The following is an 18,155-nucleotide window of genomic DNA, read 5'->3' as shown; positions in this document are numbered from 1 at the left end:
AGGTAACCATAATCCTCAGTCTTTAATGGCAGCCAACTTTCTGATGTATCCCAATTAAGAAGTTTGGACTCAAAGAAACCAAGATACCTTAAAAATTAAAAGTTTTGCTCTACTTACTGGCATAGGACAATGAAGGTGGGACTCAAATCCCTTATCATTATAGCTAGAGTGTAGACTAGAGTATTGAGCAAAATTGAAATCACTGTGAAGTACAACCAAGCAATAAAAACAAACTGCTAATTTGGAAAATCACTGACAGTCTTTTTGAGAAAGGAAGTCTGCAGCAATATCTCTGTAATAATGCTCCTCTTTAAGATCTTTTAAATATACTTTATTAATCAATTTTTTAAAAATACTTGATCATTACAAGGAATTAAATCTTTATACCCCCATTTTATCATTACAATTCCACTACTAATTCAGACCAGAATTGTGTACTTGCTGCTCTACCTGGACAGTTTTTCATTAGAAAACTGCTCTTCATTGCTTTACTGTGATGCTGACACTGCTTTTGTGGTGCTGGACACTGAGTACTAATTCCTCTCCCATTTCCACCTGGATAGGATTCTCTAAAACAACTGCAGCTTGTTTCCAGTGGGAGGCTTCACCTGAAGTATCCAACCTAATCTCGTCATCAAGGTACATATGATACCAAAAGGGAATGGCAGTCACTTGTCCAGATTTACAAATGTGTACCTATGAAAATTAAGAAATCATGAAAATTTTATCAGAGTAAGTAGAGTAGACCTGGATAAATAAGTCTGTTTTTTTAGTAAATTTTAGCTCCAAATTTTATAAAGATTTAATCACCCAATTCAAATTAATACCAATCTACTGTATTCACTGGTATTTACTCAAGCTCCTTTTAAGATATTGTTTAGAAAAAAACAACATTTAAATTGTCAAAGAAAGTGGCAAAAACTATTTTGTGTACATTAAGTATTACCTAGCTTAAGATAATTCTAAATATGAAAAAAATAATCATTTTGTATTACCTTCACTTCTCTGTTAGAGGTGTTCAAATATGGAGTCATTAAATCTAGTCTTAACAGTTCCACTGGCTTGCTTAAAGGTATACAGGGCAATGAGGACAGATCCAAAAATACACGTATAGGTACCTAAAGAAAATACAAATTTTTCAGTTTTACTCCAATTCTTTTTGTGGCCATGTACCCTCTAGTGCTTACTTCATACTTGCATCAATAGGATATAATGCTTTATACACCTAATACGTCATTTAATTCCCAGTTTTGTAAGGATGAAAGAACCAAGGCTTCATAGGTTAAATACTTTCAATTATCAACAGATCTTGTCTTGGATGAACGCAAATTTTTACTAAAGCGAAATAGCTCCAGAAATTTTAAACCCAGGATGTGCTTATGTGTGAAAGATGAACTAATAAGCAAACAGTACAACTATTTGAGAAAATATGCCAAATTCAACCAAATAATTAATAGTGGATTTCACTTGGAAAATAAAGTTTATTTGTATAAAGCAATGGTTTTCAGCTTTGGCTGCCAAGTTAAAATCACCTGAAGAGGTTTTAAAAAGCCCCTAACTGCTCAGGCCACATCTCTGATTGATCTGGGGTTGGGATCCAGGTATCAGTAGTTCTGAAAGTTCAGTCAAGGTTGAGAGCCACCACTATAATGTGTTCCATCAATATTAGTTATCAGTGGAACATTCCTACTAGCAACTTTTAGTCTCTTCATTTGAAATAAAAAGGGAACCTGATTTGAAAGGCACCCTCTTGGGGTGCCTGGGTGGCTCAGTGGGTTAAGCCTTTGCCTTCGGCTCAGGTCATGATCCCAGGGTCTTGGGATCCAGCCCTACATCGGGCTCTCTGCTCCACAGGGAGCCTGCTTTCCCCTCCCCCTCTGCCTGCCTCTCTGCCTACTTGTGATCTCTCTCAGTGTCAAATAAATAAAATCTTTGGGGGGGGAAATGATTTAAAAAAAAAAGAAAGAAAGTACCCTCTTTCCTTTTGAGTAAAATATTAGAGCAACTGTGCATGGTGAAGCAGTGGACACAGATCTATCAATCTCTCCCCCTCGGCATCCTTGAAGGCATCTAACCTTTCCTGCCTTAACAACACAGCAGTTCCATGCCATTTCCAGGACTCCCTGCCCTTTATCCTTGTTTGTATCAATCACCAGAAGAAGCTTTAGATTCCTGTAACCTCTCATCACATGCCCTCTAACCCTCATAGTCTGTCCTCACTCCTGTTTCTCAACCTAGCCTCCTGGCCACTCCTGGCATCTGTGCTAATTCTTACTTTTCCCATCTAAAGCTCATCATTTCATGAATTCTCTAGAGTTCAGTTCTTTCTACATAGCCCCAAGGTGATTCACTCAGGCTTTAAATATCATCTACCAATTCTTTTTTTCATCTATCAAATTTAAGTACCAAATTTTATCTCTAGTCTCAATCTTTCTCTGAATTATTTTCCTACTGTTCAATGATCCCACAAACACATGAATACAACATGATCCTCATGCTATTTTCCTCATTTCAGTAGATGATGACTATTCTTCCAGGTGCTTTCATACCCACATACTATCTACCACAACCTACCTTCCAATGTCTCTACAATCACAACACTTTGCACCACCTCCACATTGCTACCAAATAAGTCACTACCACCTCTCACCTGGATTACTGCCATAATACCTTTGCCTGCTCTCACAAGTGGTTTACTTCTAACACAGTAACCACAATAACTTTCAAAACAATATACACGGTGTCATTCCTCCGTTCAATACCTGCCATTTATCTTCCACCCTTTTTAGAGTAAAATAGGACCAAAAGGCTGTACAAGATCTGGCTCCTAATACTTTTCTGTCTGCATCTTTTACCTGACCTGCTGTTTCTGAACACTCCAGTCATGCTCTTGCCGCAGGTCACTGCACTTTTTGGTCCTTTAACTTGTTTACGATTTGCTTCTTTATTTCTTCAGTTCCCTGCTTAAATATCACTTACCCATGAGCCCTTTCCTTAGTCATCACCTATATAAAATAGTTTATCACATACCCCCATTCCCTATCTCATAAGCTGCTTTATGATCATAGCACTTTTAACCACCATCATTCTAATCTTTTTACTAGTTTATTATCTATCTTGTGTTTGTCAATCTGAACACCTCCATGAGTGCAGGAACATATCTCTTAGATTCACAGCTATATTCCCAAAACCTAAAGTAGCACAAATATGGTACACATTTGTTGAATGAATAAATTTCTGTTATTTTCTGTACAGTCCTCTTTGTGATTTCACTTTCCATGGCTTCAGCTACCAGCAGTCAACCAAGGTCCAGAAGCAGAGGATCCTCCTCCTGACAAACTGCCAAGTCAATAGTAACCTAACACTTACATCATTTCCCTCACATGATCTCATTAGGATACCAATGAGAGGATACAAGAGGCATTTTATCATCCCACGTCATCACAGAAGGGTGAATATGGTACAATAAGCTATTCTGAAAAAGACCACATCCCTGTAAGCTTTATTACAGTACATTATAATTATTCTATTTTTAGTTATTGTTATCTCTTACTCTACCTAATTTATAAACTAAACTATCATAGGTATGTTTACGAAAACAATATAGATAGGTTCAGTACTATCTGGTGGTTTTCACTGTGGGTCTTGGAAAGTATCCTCCATAGATAAGGGAGGACTACTGTGTAGTTTTTTTTTTTTAACACCTCTCATTTTGTTTCATTGGTTCACTCAGTTGTCTATGTAACAGATAATTATCATATTAGAAGAGAGGAGACAATATCACCTAAGAAAATGAGTAAGTGGCCCAGGAAATGTAAAACTACCAGGCAACCTGCCTCTTGAGATGAGTAGTCACAAGCAGAAGAGAGACCAAAGTCTGCGTACTCAGCTGCAGGGCTACTGGTGTGGAAAAGGCAGAAAGCTGGATTTAACCAAGGTAGGATTTTCCTAGGCCAGTACAAAAACTAAAGAGAAGGGGTATATGAAAAGTATATGGACCATGGAATACACACTCTTAAGGAAGAGAGGATATAAAATGGGAAATACAGTGAAATGATGGCAGGATCAAAATATCATAGATTCTGATGGAATCAAAGAATTATAGACACCAAAATCAAGGGGTAATAAGCTAGAAAGGAGGTAGTGGTATTTCTGAACCACACAAACAACCAGAACTTTTTTTTTTAATTGATTTATTTTTTAGTAATCTCTATACCCTACATATAGACTCTGAGATTAGGAGTCATACACTCCTCCAACTGAAATAGCCAGGTGCTCCTAAACTTCTGTCTTCTGATAAGTATATTCTCTTTATTAAACTCTCCAAAATCTGAGATTAAACAAACACTAAAATCTCAGTTAGCCAGCCCTAGGAAAAAAAGCATTTTCTCAAAAAAGTTATATTTGCTGAGCAAGTACTATTCACAGATCTAACTGTATATTCAAAGCTTTACTATGTATAGCCATTAGACAAAAGTTTTAGACGTCACTTCTTTAAATATGTATCTACTTCCCAAAATTCTGCTTTGGCTTACATATCAGTATTCCACCTACTTCCTACCTCTGTCTTCAACCCCAAACCTCTTCCCTTAGACACTCCACCCACACACACAATTTTAACTCACAAATTTGTATTCTGAGGCTAATGCCTCTGCCAGCACTAAATCTTGAGTCCTTGTTTCCCAAATAACAACTAACCCCCCTTGCCTTGAGCTCCAGTTTCCTAAGCTCCTGCATTCCTACTCACAGCAGTCTGACTGTCTAGACATGAGCTGCTTATACCTATCACCTGCTAACCTGAGTTTCAATGTAATTAAGAGTTCATGTTTAGAATGCCAGTCTTTCTCTGGCTGCTCCTGTTTTAGACAAGAAGCACCCTTTTTCCTAAGACTAAATCTAGGAACCTATTTTTCACTTGTAAGAATGGTTCAGAGGAATATCTGTAGCCTTTTGTCAGTAGAAACAACAGATTTGACTATTCTAATCTCTAGGTTGATTTTCACTCATAAATTCCTTTGCTCTAGGACACTGATTACCATCCTAATCCAGCTAAACACACTTTCTCAATAAAACTACAGAGAAAGATAAGGTAGATGGGGGTAACAGCCACCTGGCTGAACTTCTAAACACTTACCTGAAATTGATTAATAAAAGGTGCTATATTTAATCCAAGAGTGCGTTCTGTTCCTTGAACAGCATTCTCTTCTACCAGTGTCTGTGATTCCACAAGCAACCCGAACATCAGCACATACTGAGGAAAGATCTTGCCTCCAGATTGTAGCAAACACCTAGAGAAGGAAAAAAATTTTTAAATCGACTTGCTTCCCAACATTTTATAAATGCCAATAACTAAATCAGAATGAATTGGTGGGCTACAGATTGTACAGAATCTAATAGACTTTATGTTATTGACTGGTAGTTCAGAGTGGTAAACCACTGGAAATAATTTCCCTAAAAGTCAATGTGGCCACTGATCCATGGAAGAGAAAAACCACCAGCTAGCTGGCTGACCTAAAGATAGGTCTTTAGATTTAGGAAGATCATCAATTGATATTAAAACTAGTGATTGAAAGTCTTATTAGGAAAAAGATATTACAAAGTCTCAAAGTGTTGCCCATCCCCCAAGTGACATACTCATTAGAAAGGGAAACAACAATTTATGGTGGAAAAACTTGATAGATACAACTTAAACCAACTGATCTAAATTATTACATCAACAATAATGGAATAAAGCAATACTATGTGCCTCGTAATGTGACAAGACTTGCGTAAGATTCCTCTCTAAAATGGATAATCCAAACCTAATTAAAAAAAAAAAAATGGGGCACCTGGGTGGCTCAGTGGGTTAAAGCCTCTGCCTTCGGCTCAGGTCATGATCCCAGGGTGCTGAGATCGAGCCCCACATCAGGCTCTCTGCTCAGCAGGGCGCCTGCTTCCTGCTTTCTCTCTTTCTGCCTGCCTCTCTGCCTACTTGTAATTTCCATCTGTCAAATAAATAAATAAATCTTTTTTTTTTTTTAAATGAGGAACATTCTAAAAAATAAATGGCCTACACTCTACAAAACTGTTTATTGTCATGAAAAACTTCAGAACTGTTACAGAATTAAGGAGACTAAAGAGGACAATTAAATGCAGTATGTGATCCTCAACTGAATTCTGAACCAGAAACAAAAAAAAAGCTGTAACTGATACTACTGCAACAAATGGTGAAATCTGAGAAAGACTGTACACTAAACATAGATATTGTGGCCATCCTTCCTGATTTTGACAACTATATGATGGTTATATAAATGAATATGCTTGTTCTTAGAAATATACACCAAAGTATTTAGGGGTAAGAGAACGTAATATCTGGAACTTATTCTAAATAGTTCAGAGAGGGGGCGCCTGGGTAGCTCAGTGGGTCGAAGCCTCTGCCTTCAGCTCAGGTCATGATCCCGGGGTCCTGGGATCGAGCCCCATGTTGGGCTCTCTGCTCCCCCCTCTCTCTCTGCCTGCTTGTTATCTCTGTCAAATAAATAAATAAAATCTTTTAAAAAATATTAAATAGTTGAGAGAGAATAATAAAACAAATGTGGCAAAATAGTAACAGTTTGTGCATCTGGCTATAAGGTGTATATTAAAAATTCTTTTTTGCTGCTGTTGTTAAAAGTTTTTTGTTATTCTTTAACTTCTCTGTAAGTCTGAAATTATTTCAAAACAAAAAGTTCAACACTGAAAGAAAAAAATGTAATTAAAAATTAAAATGTTCTAGTAAAGGACGTTAGGAAGAGTGATAGTAAAGGGTTAACAAAACCCATTCTCCTCCTACAAGTGATCTTGGGTTCATCTTTTGATTCCCTGGAAATCCCATAAAGGAAGAATATCAGCCATCTTAGTGTGATCAGCAACACTGCTTAGGACAAAGTTTTTTTAATTGCCTCTTAGTACGCAGAATGCATCTAGACTGAGAGAACCATGAACAAACTATAAGCTCCTGATGGGAAGCTGTATCATCTTTTGGCTTCCCTGAGGGTGGTTATCTTGCAACCAAGTTTTCCTATTGCTACACCTATAGGAGGTATTAGTTCCTATGTGAAGTTTAGGGCTCTTAAACCAAGGCAGCTCCCATGTCCACCTATACAGTCTTGCTTCCTCACGCCTCAGCTGTGAGAAGCACGAGGCAGTAAGTGGGTCTTCTACTACCATCAAATGAAGCAGTTGGGAGAATACTTTAAAGGACTTTAAACCAAGTCATTATTTTCATTTGCCACATTTACAGTCACACATTAAATCTCCCATTTTTACTGAACATTCTAAGCTGGTTTCTACCTGAACTTCTAGGACAGGCTATTTATAGACAAATGGACTTCATATTATCATATGTATCTCTGATAGTAAATTTTTCCTCTTAAATACACAGGATTAATAAGGATCTATTTATAATAACACAAGGCTAAGGTCTGGTTTTGCCAAGACATTTATCCTACAAGTTACTAAAATTACTAAAAAACATTTATCCTACAAATTACTAAAATTTTATGCTATGTAGTTTCCCTGAATGGGTCATTAAAATCTTGACAAACTTATATAAAACACCCATTCCTCAAACCACGTTGGCATTTCTGCTCCTAAATTAGTTTCAAATCACTAATTCTTCTGTCTTTTACTAAACTGATTCTCTCAACCATTTAAAAATACTGTATCTAAAACCAGAATGGCAAATTATAACAAGACATGACAACTAAATGCAACGTAGGACCCTTGATTAGAACATAGATTGGGAAGAAGAAAAAGGAATATAGGATATTACTGGGACAATGGGGGAAATTTTAATATAGACTACATATTAAACAATAGCATTTTATCAATGCTAAGTTTCCTGAGTGTGATTTTATTGTGATATGTAGGGGAGGAAGCCTTTGTTCTAAGGAGATACACACTAAATGTTAAAGAGTGAAGGTTATAAAGACAAAACAGCAGTCTTGTTTTCACTGTTGCAATTTTTCTTAAGTTTGAAATTTTGAAATATTTCAAGATAAAAAGTTGATGGAAAAGTTTACAATAAGTAACAGCTCTCTCTAAAGATTAGCTAGCTAATCAGAAGCCATGTCATAACCAGATCATTTGAAGAACACAGAATCAGCAAGGAAGTTAGAGATGATTCGTAAATATAACGAGACAAGTCATGATCCTAAATCAGGATAATCTCTCTTCAGTAAATATAAGTACATAATCATTTACATTGTAATAAATCCTATATAGTACAGACTAGCCTAAAAAAGGATTCCATCCTGACCCCAATGCTTTGCTTATTTTCGTTACTGCTGTCCTATCAACTTCTAATTTTTTAGGTAAATTCTAGTAGAAATTAATCTCTAGAATTAGTAAAATTACATAGCTCTTAACAAAATTCCTATGTCTTTAGCAAATCAGATAAAAATTTACCTTCCAAAAAACTGAAGAAACCTGTTTTCCTCAAATAGATCAGGTTTAAATCTGAAAATTCATATTGCTAAATTTTTCTCAAGTTATTTGCTAATTGTGTGATCTGTTTAAATAGAAACAGATCAGGGGCACCTGGGTGGCTCAGTGGGTTAAGGCTCTGCCTTCGGCTCAGGTCATGATCTCAGGGTCCTTGGGATCAAGTTCCGCATTGCGCTCTCTGCTCAGCGGGGGACCTGCTTCCCTCTCTATTTCTGCCTGCCTCTCTGCCTACTTAGGATCTCCCTCTGTCAAATAAATAAATAAAATCTATTAAATAAATAAATAAATAGAACCAGATCTAATTTTTTTTTAAGGGCACAAGATCTCAAATGACAGATAGCCACAGCACTTTATGCTGCTTGACTAATCCCCTCCACCCCACCAAAAAACACAAGAGGGTTACTGTACTATGAAATCTGCAAGCTGAAAAAGCACACAGGTTAAAAGTCAACCTTCTAACCATAAAAATCTATGGGAAAGAGGAAGGCAGGGCAATACTTAAAATCATTTCAGAAAATCAAACCAAACAAAGTATCAATATTTTACTTGCTGAACCTTAAAAAAGTTATAAAAGGCTGAATCAAGTACTAATGACTATGCCAGAGATAAATACTACACAAAGGCAGTATATGAAATTATTTTAAAAGGCTGTAGTCCCATTATTTTAATCTAAAATCTTGTACAAATCCTTAACTCAATATTACTGTCCTAACAGAAAGGCTTCTTAGTTACGTTAGATAAAACAGTAATCGCCTTGCAACTATGCTTAGCTTTACTGACATTGTTTTGTTGTCACTTATGCCACTGGAGCTGCCACTGGAGCTGCCAGACTCCTCAATGGAATCTTCTTCAAAGCCAAATAGCACTTCTAAACCATCTGTGCCTTCAGGGGTGAAAAAATACATTCCAACTCAAAAGTTTAACCATAAATGGCAAAAAAATTCTGAAGAGAAGAAATCCTTCAGTTTCTTTGTAACCCAACACAAGATGTTTTTAAATGGGTTTAAATTTAATAAAAAAAAAGTACCAAAAAAAAGTTCTCCTAATTTAGTATGACTAAACATTTTACAACAATAACTACGAAAGTAATTAGAAACTACATACTGAAATCTGTGAAATGACTCATTTTCCCTCGCTTTGCCGGGGTCGGGGGGGCAGTTGGAGAGGGATGGTGTCTGAGAGGAGTTCCAGTGAGAGAGATCCCTTATCCCAGACATAATTTATTCTCCCAATCACTAATTGCACCCTGTTTCCCAGGCATGAGACCTCCTCTTTGTTAGAGGCTAAAGTAGTAACAGCAAGCCTGTGTGAAAGTATCTGCATACCTCTAGCCCCAGAATCAAGATAAGTCAGGTAAGGAGGATGTACAATAGCTTGGGCTAAAGGAAAGAACCACTGGTTCCCCACTGTTCCTCAGAAAGTATTTGGAGGAGAGGAAAGAATACTGGTTAAAACAATGATGACAGGTGCTTCTAGCATTTAGTGCCTAGAGATGCCAAACATCCTGCAATCTATAAGACACTCCTATATAAGAACTGTGAAAAAAAAAAAAAGAAAGAAAGAAGAAAACAAAAACAAAAAAACAAAAGAACTGTCCCACTCAAAATGCTAATTGGACTCCTCCCCCTAATAAGAAAAAAAGGGAAGAGGAGTTGGTAGCTTTACATAAGTTGTTTTCCTCTATTATAACACAGAACACATTGTCTGTTAAATTGTTTTTATAACTTTTTAAAAAATCCTTTAAAGGTTCCATTTAAATAAAATGTGACTGACTGAAAGCTTTCCCACTAAGATCAGAAACAAGACAAGGACACCCACTTTCGCTACCTCCATTCAACATAGTCTCTGGAAGTCCTAAAGGAAGCAATCAGGCAAGAAAAATGAAGGGCATCGAAACTAGAAATGAAGAAGTAAAATTATCTCTGCTCATAGACAACATTATCATATATTTAGAAGCTCCTAAAGATTCCACACAAAAATGTTACAACTAATAAATTCAGCAAAGTTGCAGGATATAAAATCAATACACACACACAAATTAGTTGTATTTCTAAAACTAGCATGAACAATCCAAAAAAAGAAATTAAGAAAACAATCCCACTTATAATAGCATCAACTTAGGAATAAACTTAACTAAGCAGGTTAAAGAGTTGTAAGCTGAAAACTACGGACATTGCTGGAAAGACACAAATAGAAGCAAATGCATGGCTCAGTCAGTTAAGTATCTGCCTTCGACTCAAGTCATGATTCTGGGGTCCTGGGATTGAGCCCCATGTCAGACTCCCTGCTCAGTGAGGAGTCTGCTTGTCCCTCTCCTTCTGTGCCCCCCACCCCGCCTCCCCACGCCTGCGCATACATGCACTCCCTCTTTCTCACATAAATAAATAGAGGGGTTTTTTGGGGGGAGGGTTTTGGTTTTTTTTGTTTTTTTGTTTTGAGTTTTGTTTTTTTGAATAAACTGAAAGACATCCCACATTCATGGACTGGAAGAAAATGTTGTTAAAATATAAATACTACTCAAAGTGAGCTATATAGATTTCAGGCAATCCCTATCAAATCCCAACAGCATTTTTTACTGAAACAGAAAAATCACCATCCTAAAATTCATACGGAATTTCAAGGGATCCAGAATAGCCAAAACAATCTTGAAAAAAACAAAAACAAAGTTGGAGGTTTTTACACTTACCATTTCAAAACTTATTACAAAGTACAGGGAAAATGACCATATAAGCAAAACGGTGAATAGGAAGCCTCCAACTCACCTCTCCCCAAAGACACTTAACAAAAACACACAGACTAAACTGTTTCTGAGATATCTAGAAACCAGTTAGGAGGTTCCTACACCCCAGGCCAGTGCACAGCCAGAAAGAACGACATGGAAAATGGTAGGAAAATGTATCACATTTACTTGCCATAGTCCCTTTCCCAAGCACATACAGCATAGTACAATCAAGAGAGAACTCCCAATTCCTTGCTTCTTGTTGGGAAGAAAAGATATATGCTCCAAAAAAATGTTGGAGCATATATCCAACATTATGACTTTGGGTGGGGGGCTGTCCAAGGGACTCATTTCTCTCTTGCATGAAACTAAGCAGTGACAAAAAAATGGGATTCAGTTTGGGATCTCTGATAGACAAAGGAGATCACTTGGCTTGGTTAAGGAGCACAGGGTGTGCAGTACCACAGAGAGACATTAGGGTGACCTCTAGTACCATGACTTGCCATAACACCAAGGAAGCTGCAACACTGAAGTCGGAATTACCATGACTCAACCACACCCCTAGATACATATGAAAAGAATTGAAAGCAGACTCTCAGAGAGATATATGAATACTCATATTCACGCACCATTACTGACTGTAGCTAAAAGGCAGAATAACTCAAATGTCCAACAACAGATGAATGGCTAATGAAACGGGCATCTTCATACAGTGGAATATTAGGCAGTTAAAAAAAAAAAAGGGAGGAAATCCTGCTACCTGTTATAACATGGATGTACCTTAAGGACATTATGGTAAGTGAAATATATCAGTTACATAAGACAAATACCATATGATTCTACATATGAAGTATCTAAAGTACTCAACAAAAATAGAAACAGAAATTGGAAAGGTGGTTGCTAAGGGGTTGCCAGCAAGGAGTTTATAGTTTATAGTTTAAGTTGCTTATAGTTTTAGTTTTCAAAGATGAAAAAGTTCTACAGATCTGTTGTACAATAATGTGAATACACCTTAGTACTACTAAACTGTATGCCTAAAAATGGTTATGATTTTTAAACATTTTTAATGGTTAATCATTAAATGATTTTTTTTTTATTATAAAGATTTTTATTTATTTGACAGACAGACCACAAGTAGGCAGAGAGGCAGGCAGAGAGAGAGGAGGAAGCAGGCTCCCTGCGGAGCAGAGAGCCCGATGCGAGGCTCGATCCCAAGACCCGGGGATCATGACCTGAGCCGAAGGCAGAGGCTTTTACCACTGAGCCACCCAGGCGCCCCAATCATTAAATGATTTTTAATGGTTATGATGGTTTTATGATTTTTCCACCTAGGAATGCCTTGGTGGCTCAGTCAGTTAAGTATCTGCCTTTGGCTCAGGTCCTGGGTTTAAGCCTCCTGCATCTGGTTCCCTGCTCAGTGGGGAGTCTGCTTCTCCCTCTCCCACTGCTCCCCTACCATGTTCTCTCTAATGAATAAATAAAATATTGTTTTAAAATGGTTAAGATAATAAATTTAATGTTTTTTTTACCATCACAACAAAAAAAAAAGGCTTAGCTGCTTAAAAACACACTTATTATAAAGCTTATTATAAAGAATAGGATGGTAGTGGCATAAAGACCAGATATGCAGATCAATGAAATGGAACTAAAGACTTCAGAAATAAATCTTTACATATATGCTAAAATAGTTTTTGCCAAGGCTGTCAAGACCATTCAATGTGAGGGGCGCCTGGATGGCTCAGTCGGTTAAGCGACTGCCTTTGGCTCAAGTCATGATCCCAGGGCCCTGGATGGAGCCCCACATGGGGCTCCCTGCTCAGTGGAGAGCCTGCTTCTCCCTCTCCCTGCCTGCCCCTCTGCTTACTTGTGCCCTCACTCTCTCTCTCTGTCAAATAAATAAATAAAATCTTAAAAAAAAAAAGACCATTCAATGTGGAATGGATATCTTTTCTACTAATATGATAACCATACTCAAAAGACTGAAGCTGGGCCCTAGCTGTATGCCATATACAAAAATTAAATCAAAATGGATCAAAGATCTAAATATAAGACCTAAAACTATAAATACCTTTAAAAGAAAACATAAGAGAATAGCTTTAGACCATAGCATTTGACAATAATTTCTTGGAAATGACACCGAAAACAGGCAACAAAAGTAAAACAAAAAACAAAGTGGACTGTATCAAAAAATTAAATTTCTGCATATCAAAAGACACTCTCAATAAAGTAAAAAGGAAACCAACCCACAGAATGGGAGAAAATATGTCAATTATCTGATAAGCAATTAATATCCAGATACACAGAGAATTCCTAAAACTCAATTAAAAAAAAAAATCTGACTCAAAAATTGGCAGAGAACCTTTAGAGACATTTTCCCAAAGAAGATATACAAATGGCCAATAGGCACTCAGATCTGAGCAGCACATCTAAAGGACTGTGAAGCTTAATTGAATTTGCTTTCAATATTAAATATGGGGTCAATTTTTGCCTCCACCAACCAACACTGAAGGGAAAATACCTTGGAGAGAAAACTGTATTATAAAATAAAGATTTTAAGACCTAAGAGGACTGGGACTTGTTTATAAGAAGCACTTCACTCTACCAATATACCATCAAATGTGTACTATATGTTTCTTAAAGGTATTTTTTAAGATTTTATTTATTTATTTATTTGAGAGAGAGAAACAAAGATAATGACAGAGACAGCTAGAGAGAGCATGAGATGGAAGAAGAGGGAGAAGCCAGCTCCCCACTGAGCAAGGAGCCCGACTTGGAACTCGATCCCAGAACCCTGGGATCATGACCTGAGCCAAAGGCAGACACTTTACTGACTGAGCCACCCAGGTGCCCCATTAGAGATATTTCTTATATCATAAAGATGAGATTTTATTTTTTCCTTATTTACCCTGAATATCTTTTCTGTTCTTATAAACCTCTACTTAATTCTCTATACTATATACAGGCAGTCCAATCCCAAAGCAGGCTCTCTCCTTCACACCTATAGAGAAGGATATCCTTTAGATGAAAAAAAAATGAGTACTGACATGCACACAAAGAGAAAGGGATAATGTCACATATCCTGAAAAGCAATGTTTAAGGAACATACGTGATCATGACTCATTTGTACAACTACGCCATTAAAGAATAAAAGAATTTACATGAATTTAAGCTCAAAAACCAAAAATTATATTTTGTGTTTTACCTGGATATTGCTGCTTTTTCCATTATTTCCTGCTGAATGAGCCCAGATGGCTCAATGACATCCAATATGATTATACTCCACAACTTGTCTGATTTTGGCCTTTGCAACACAGAAGATTCATCTTCCACATGCCTTAACCAAAACTCAAGTGTTTCTTTAGGAAAGTGATTGGCTTCAGATATGAGGTCCATAGTGATACGATGCTGTTCTTTTTCCATAGAACTGTAAGGTTTAACCTGCCCAAGTGTGCCAGCAATTATGGGCAGAATAGAGAAGCCTTCAGACACATCTAACACATAGAAAGGTTCAGGAACAATCTCTTGAGAATTACTCTCTTCACTTCCACAGCTCATCTCATTCTGACACTGAGTATCCATGGCCTGACACAGTTTCTCTGGAGTCAATGAAGACAATACTTTTTTCATTGCCATCTTAAAGCCTTCATGATAGACGCTGTTATTAAGCAAAGCAATTTCTGTGGATTCCAATACACATGTCTGCTCCACAGAATCTGGTTTACTGGTCTGAAGGTTAGCCAGGGCACTACAGAGTTCAGCCTCACTTCCTAACGTGAGCAAGTCTTTATTTTTGGTAAAATTTTTTCCAGTATCCAATTCACATTCTGGACCAAAAACACTGATATTCTGGATTCTTAAGTAACAATCTTGACAAGACACTTCCATCATCACATGGTCCCCACGTTTTATCCGGTAGTCTCCATAAAATAGTAAGAAAGAAAACAATTGTAATTGATGAATATATTTATAAGTCTGAGGATCATACAAACTCCCCCACCCTCCCCTATTCTGAAATCACTATAGGAAAGATTACATCTATTGATTTAATAGAATTAAGTGAATTAATTCATTCATTTCCTACAAAAACCAGGAAAAATCGCTCCAGCTTTCTTAGCCAAAAACTTAAATTTGAAGACAATTAACTTATAGCATAACAGAAAGATTAGATTCAAGATCTCTACTATTAGACTCCAACCAGTAGTACTACAGCGCTTTTAGTGCAATCACTAGCTATCATCATCTCCATATTAGGGGGTGGGGGAAGGGTTCCAGGGGACTCTTAATCTTCTTCAGTAATGAAGCCAACAATAACAAAGATAAATGAAAGGGGTCAATAATCAAACCCTCACCTTAGCTTAAAGGGATATTCTTTTCTCTAAGAAATTTCCAGAAGAACAAGGCAGGATTTAATAGAATATATTTCTAACTATAAATATTTAGACACTTGAATGTTTAAGAATTTGATAATATAAGGAAGGATTAAGTCCTACAATAAAGACTATATCATGCTCTTATCCGTGAGCTTTCAAACTCGGTAAAAATTTAAATGTAAATGTATAATCACAATTCCTTATCAGCTTTAGAACCAGTTGCAAATATAGGTTATTCTTGTTTACACATTTAAAATGTCCTTTCCCGGGGTGCCTGGGTGGCTCAGTGGGTTAAGCCTCTGCCTTTGGCTCAGGTCATGATCTCAGTGTCCTGGGACTGAGCCCCCACATTGGGCTCTCTGCTCAGCAGGGAGCCCATTTCCCCCTCTCTCTCTCTCTGCCTGCCTCTCTGCCTACTTGTGATCTCTCCCTGTCAAATAAATAAATAAAATCTTTTTAAAAATAAATAAACTTAAATAGATAAAAAATAAAATGTCCTTTCCCTAGGAAAGATTAAAAGAAGAAAGCCCATCCAAAGGCAGAAAGCCCATTTCTAACTATTAGAAAGAATAAAAAATAACACATGAAAAGATGATCAAAATCACTCATCATCATGGAAATACAAATCAAAACCACAATGAGGTATAACCTCAAACCTGTCAGAATGGCTAAAACCAAAAACACAAGAAACAAGAAGTGTAGGCAACAATGTAGAGACAAAGGAACCCTTATGCACTGTTGGTGGGAGTACTGTGGAAAATAGTATGGAAGTTCCTCAATAAATCAAAAACACAACTACCGTAATTACCATAGGACCCAGTAATTCCACTACTGGGTAGTGGAATATGAGAATGAATAATGAAAATGAATACCAAAAAGAATATGGAAACACTAATTCAACACTAATGCCTACGTTCATAGCAGCCTTATTTACAATCACCAAGGTACAGAAACAGCCCAAGTGTCCAATGATAGACGAATGGATAGAGAAGATGTGGTATAGAAGGGAGGATGTGGGGATGAGTTAAACAGGTGATGGGGATATGGGGATTAAGGAGTGCACTTGCTGTGATGAGCAAGTGATGAGCAGTGGTATATGGAAGTACTGAATCACTATATTGTACACCTGAAACTAATAAATACACTGTATGTTAACTGGAACTTTAAAAATGTTTCCAAAAGATGTGGTATATAGATAGAATATTACTCAGCCATAAAAAAGAATGAAATCTTGCACTTGCAACAATGGATGGATCTAGAGAGCATAATGCTAAGTGAAATAAGTCAGTCAGAAACGGACAAATACCATAGTACATTCATATGTGGAATTTAAGAAAAATAAATGAACAAAGAAAGAGACAAATGAAAAAACAGACTCAACTATACAGAACAAACTGGTGGTTACCAAGGGCGGGGGCAGATGGATGGGTGAAACAGGAGAAGAGGATTAAGAGTGTATTTATGATGAACACTGAGTAATGTAGAGAATTACTCAATTATTACAATGATTATCTGAAACTAGTATAGTACCATATACTATACTGGAATTAAATTTTTAATAAACTCAAATAAAAAATGCTACTAACTGAGTACCAGTTGCTATGTGGCTGATATGCATTTTACGTCCATTATTTTTTTTTTTAAAGATACATTTTATTTATTTATTGTCACAGAGAAAGAAAGATCACAAGCCGGTAGAGCGGCAGGCAGTGTGAGAAGCAGACTCCCTGCCAGGCAAGAAGCCCAATGCCAGACTCAATGCCAGGACCCCAGGATCATGACCAGAGCCGAAGGCAGACACTTTTTTTTTTTAAAAGATTTTATTTATTTAATTGACAGAGAGACAGTGAGAGAGGAAACACAAGCAGGGGGAGGGGCAAAGGGAGAGGGAGAAGCAGGCTCCCCTCTGAGCAGGTAGCCCAACTTGGGGCTCGATCCCAGGACTCTGGGATCATGACCTGAGCCAAAGGCAGACACTTAACTGACTGAGCTACCCAGGCATGCTTGTCCATTATTTCTTAAAATCCCTACAACAATCCTGCAAGGTAGGCAGCATCATCCTATTTTTGTATATCAAATAATAAAAGCTCTCAGACATAGTCAGCAAGTCAGCCAGGAAGTCGGTAAGCAGCAGTGCCAAGACCTGAATCCAAGTCTACCTGATTGGCTCCAAAAACACCATACTAGCCACAAAACTATACTCATTCCAAGATGTAACGATCTTGCCAAATTAGATCCTTGACTAGGAAAACTACACAAAAATAGAAACTTATTACCTGCCCCCACTTTAAAAAGGTAGAATTTTTCTATGTAATACAACTTATGTAAACTATATTGAAATCCACCATACTGCTGGTAAAAAAAATTCTATACAAAAAATATCTTTAACAGACTTCTCTAGGGAAGTCTATGAATTTATAAACCCTCTAAAACTGCAAAATTTTGTTCTCTGTGTGTGTGTGTGCGTGCGCACTCGCACGTACTTTTATCACCTGGGGCTCCACAGATTCTACAAGCAGCAAGAACTCCTACCCTAGTACTTTTTCACTGTTCTATAACAAACAGACTAGCATTTCTCTTATCTACGGATAACCAGAGTA

The 18,155-nt window shown here is 37.1% G+C and overlaps 1 protein-coding gene across 2 annotated transcripts in view; it reads right to left on the bottom strand.

The window, feature by feature from the left end:
• Nucleotides 1-309: 309 nt before the first annotated feature.
• PRMT9 (protein arginine methyltransferase 9) overlaps nucleotides 310-18,155 on the bottom strand; it is a 39,099-nt gene continuing 21,253 nt past the window's right edge. For both annotated transcript variants that reach the window (XM_059175825.1, XM_059175834.1), the window contains 4 exons: nucleotides 14,388-15,102; nucleotides 5,135-5,288; nucleotides 996-1,118; nucleotides 310-696 (listed from right to left, as the gene is read on the bottom strand). In XM_059175825.1, the coding sequence (XP_059031808.1) occupies nucleotides 481-696; nucleotides 996-1,118; nucleotides 5,135-5,288; nucleotides 14,388-15,102 (1,208 nt within the window). In that variant the 3' untranslated portion in view covers nucleotides 310-480. The remainder of the gene's footprint in view (nucleotides 697-995; nucleotides 1,119-5,134; nucleotides 5,289-14,387; nucleotides 15,103-18,155) is intronic.

This window comes from Mustela lutreola, chromosome 1, assembly GCF_030435805.1.
Source record: "Mustela lutreola isolate mMusLut2 chromosome 1, mMusLut2.pri, whole genome shotgun sequence".
Classification (NCBI taxonomy): Eukaryota; Metazoa; Chordata; class Mammalia; order Carnivora; family Mustelidae; genus Mustela; species Mustela lutreola.
Note: the sequence above shows the minus strand (reverse complement) of the source record. Positions and strands in the feature narration are given on the sequence as shown.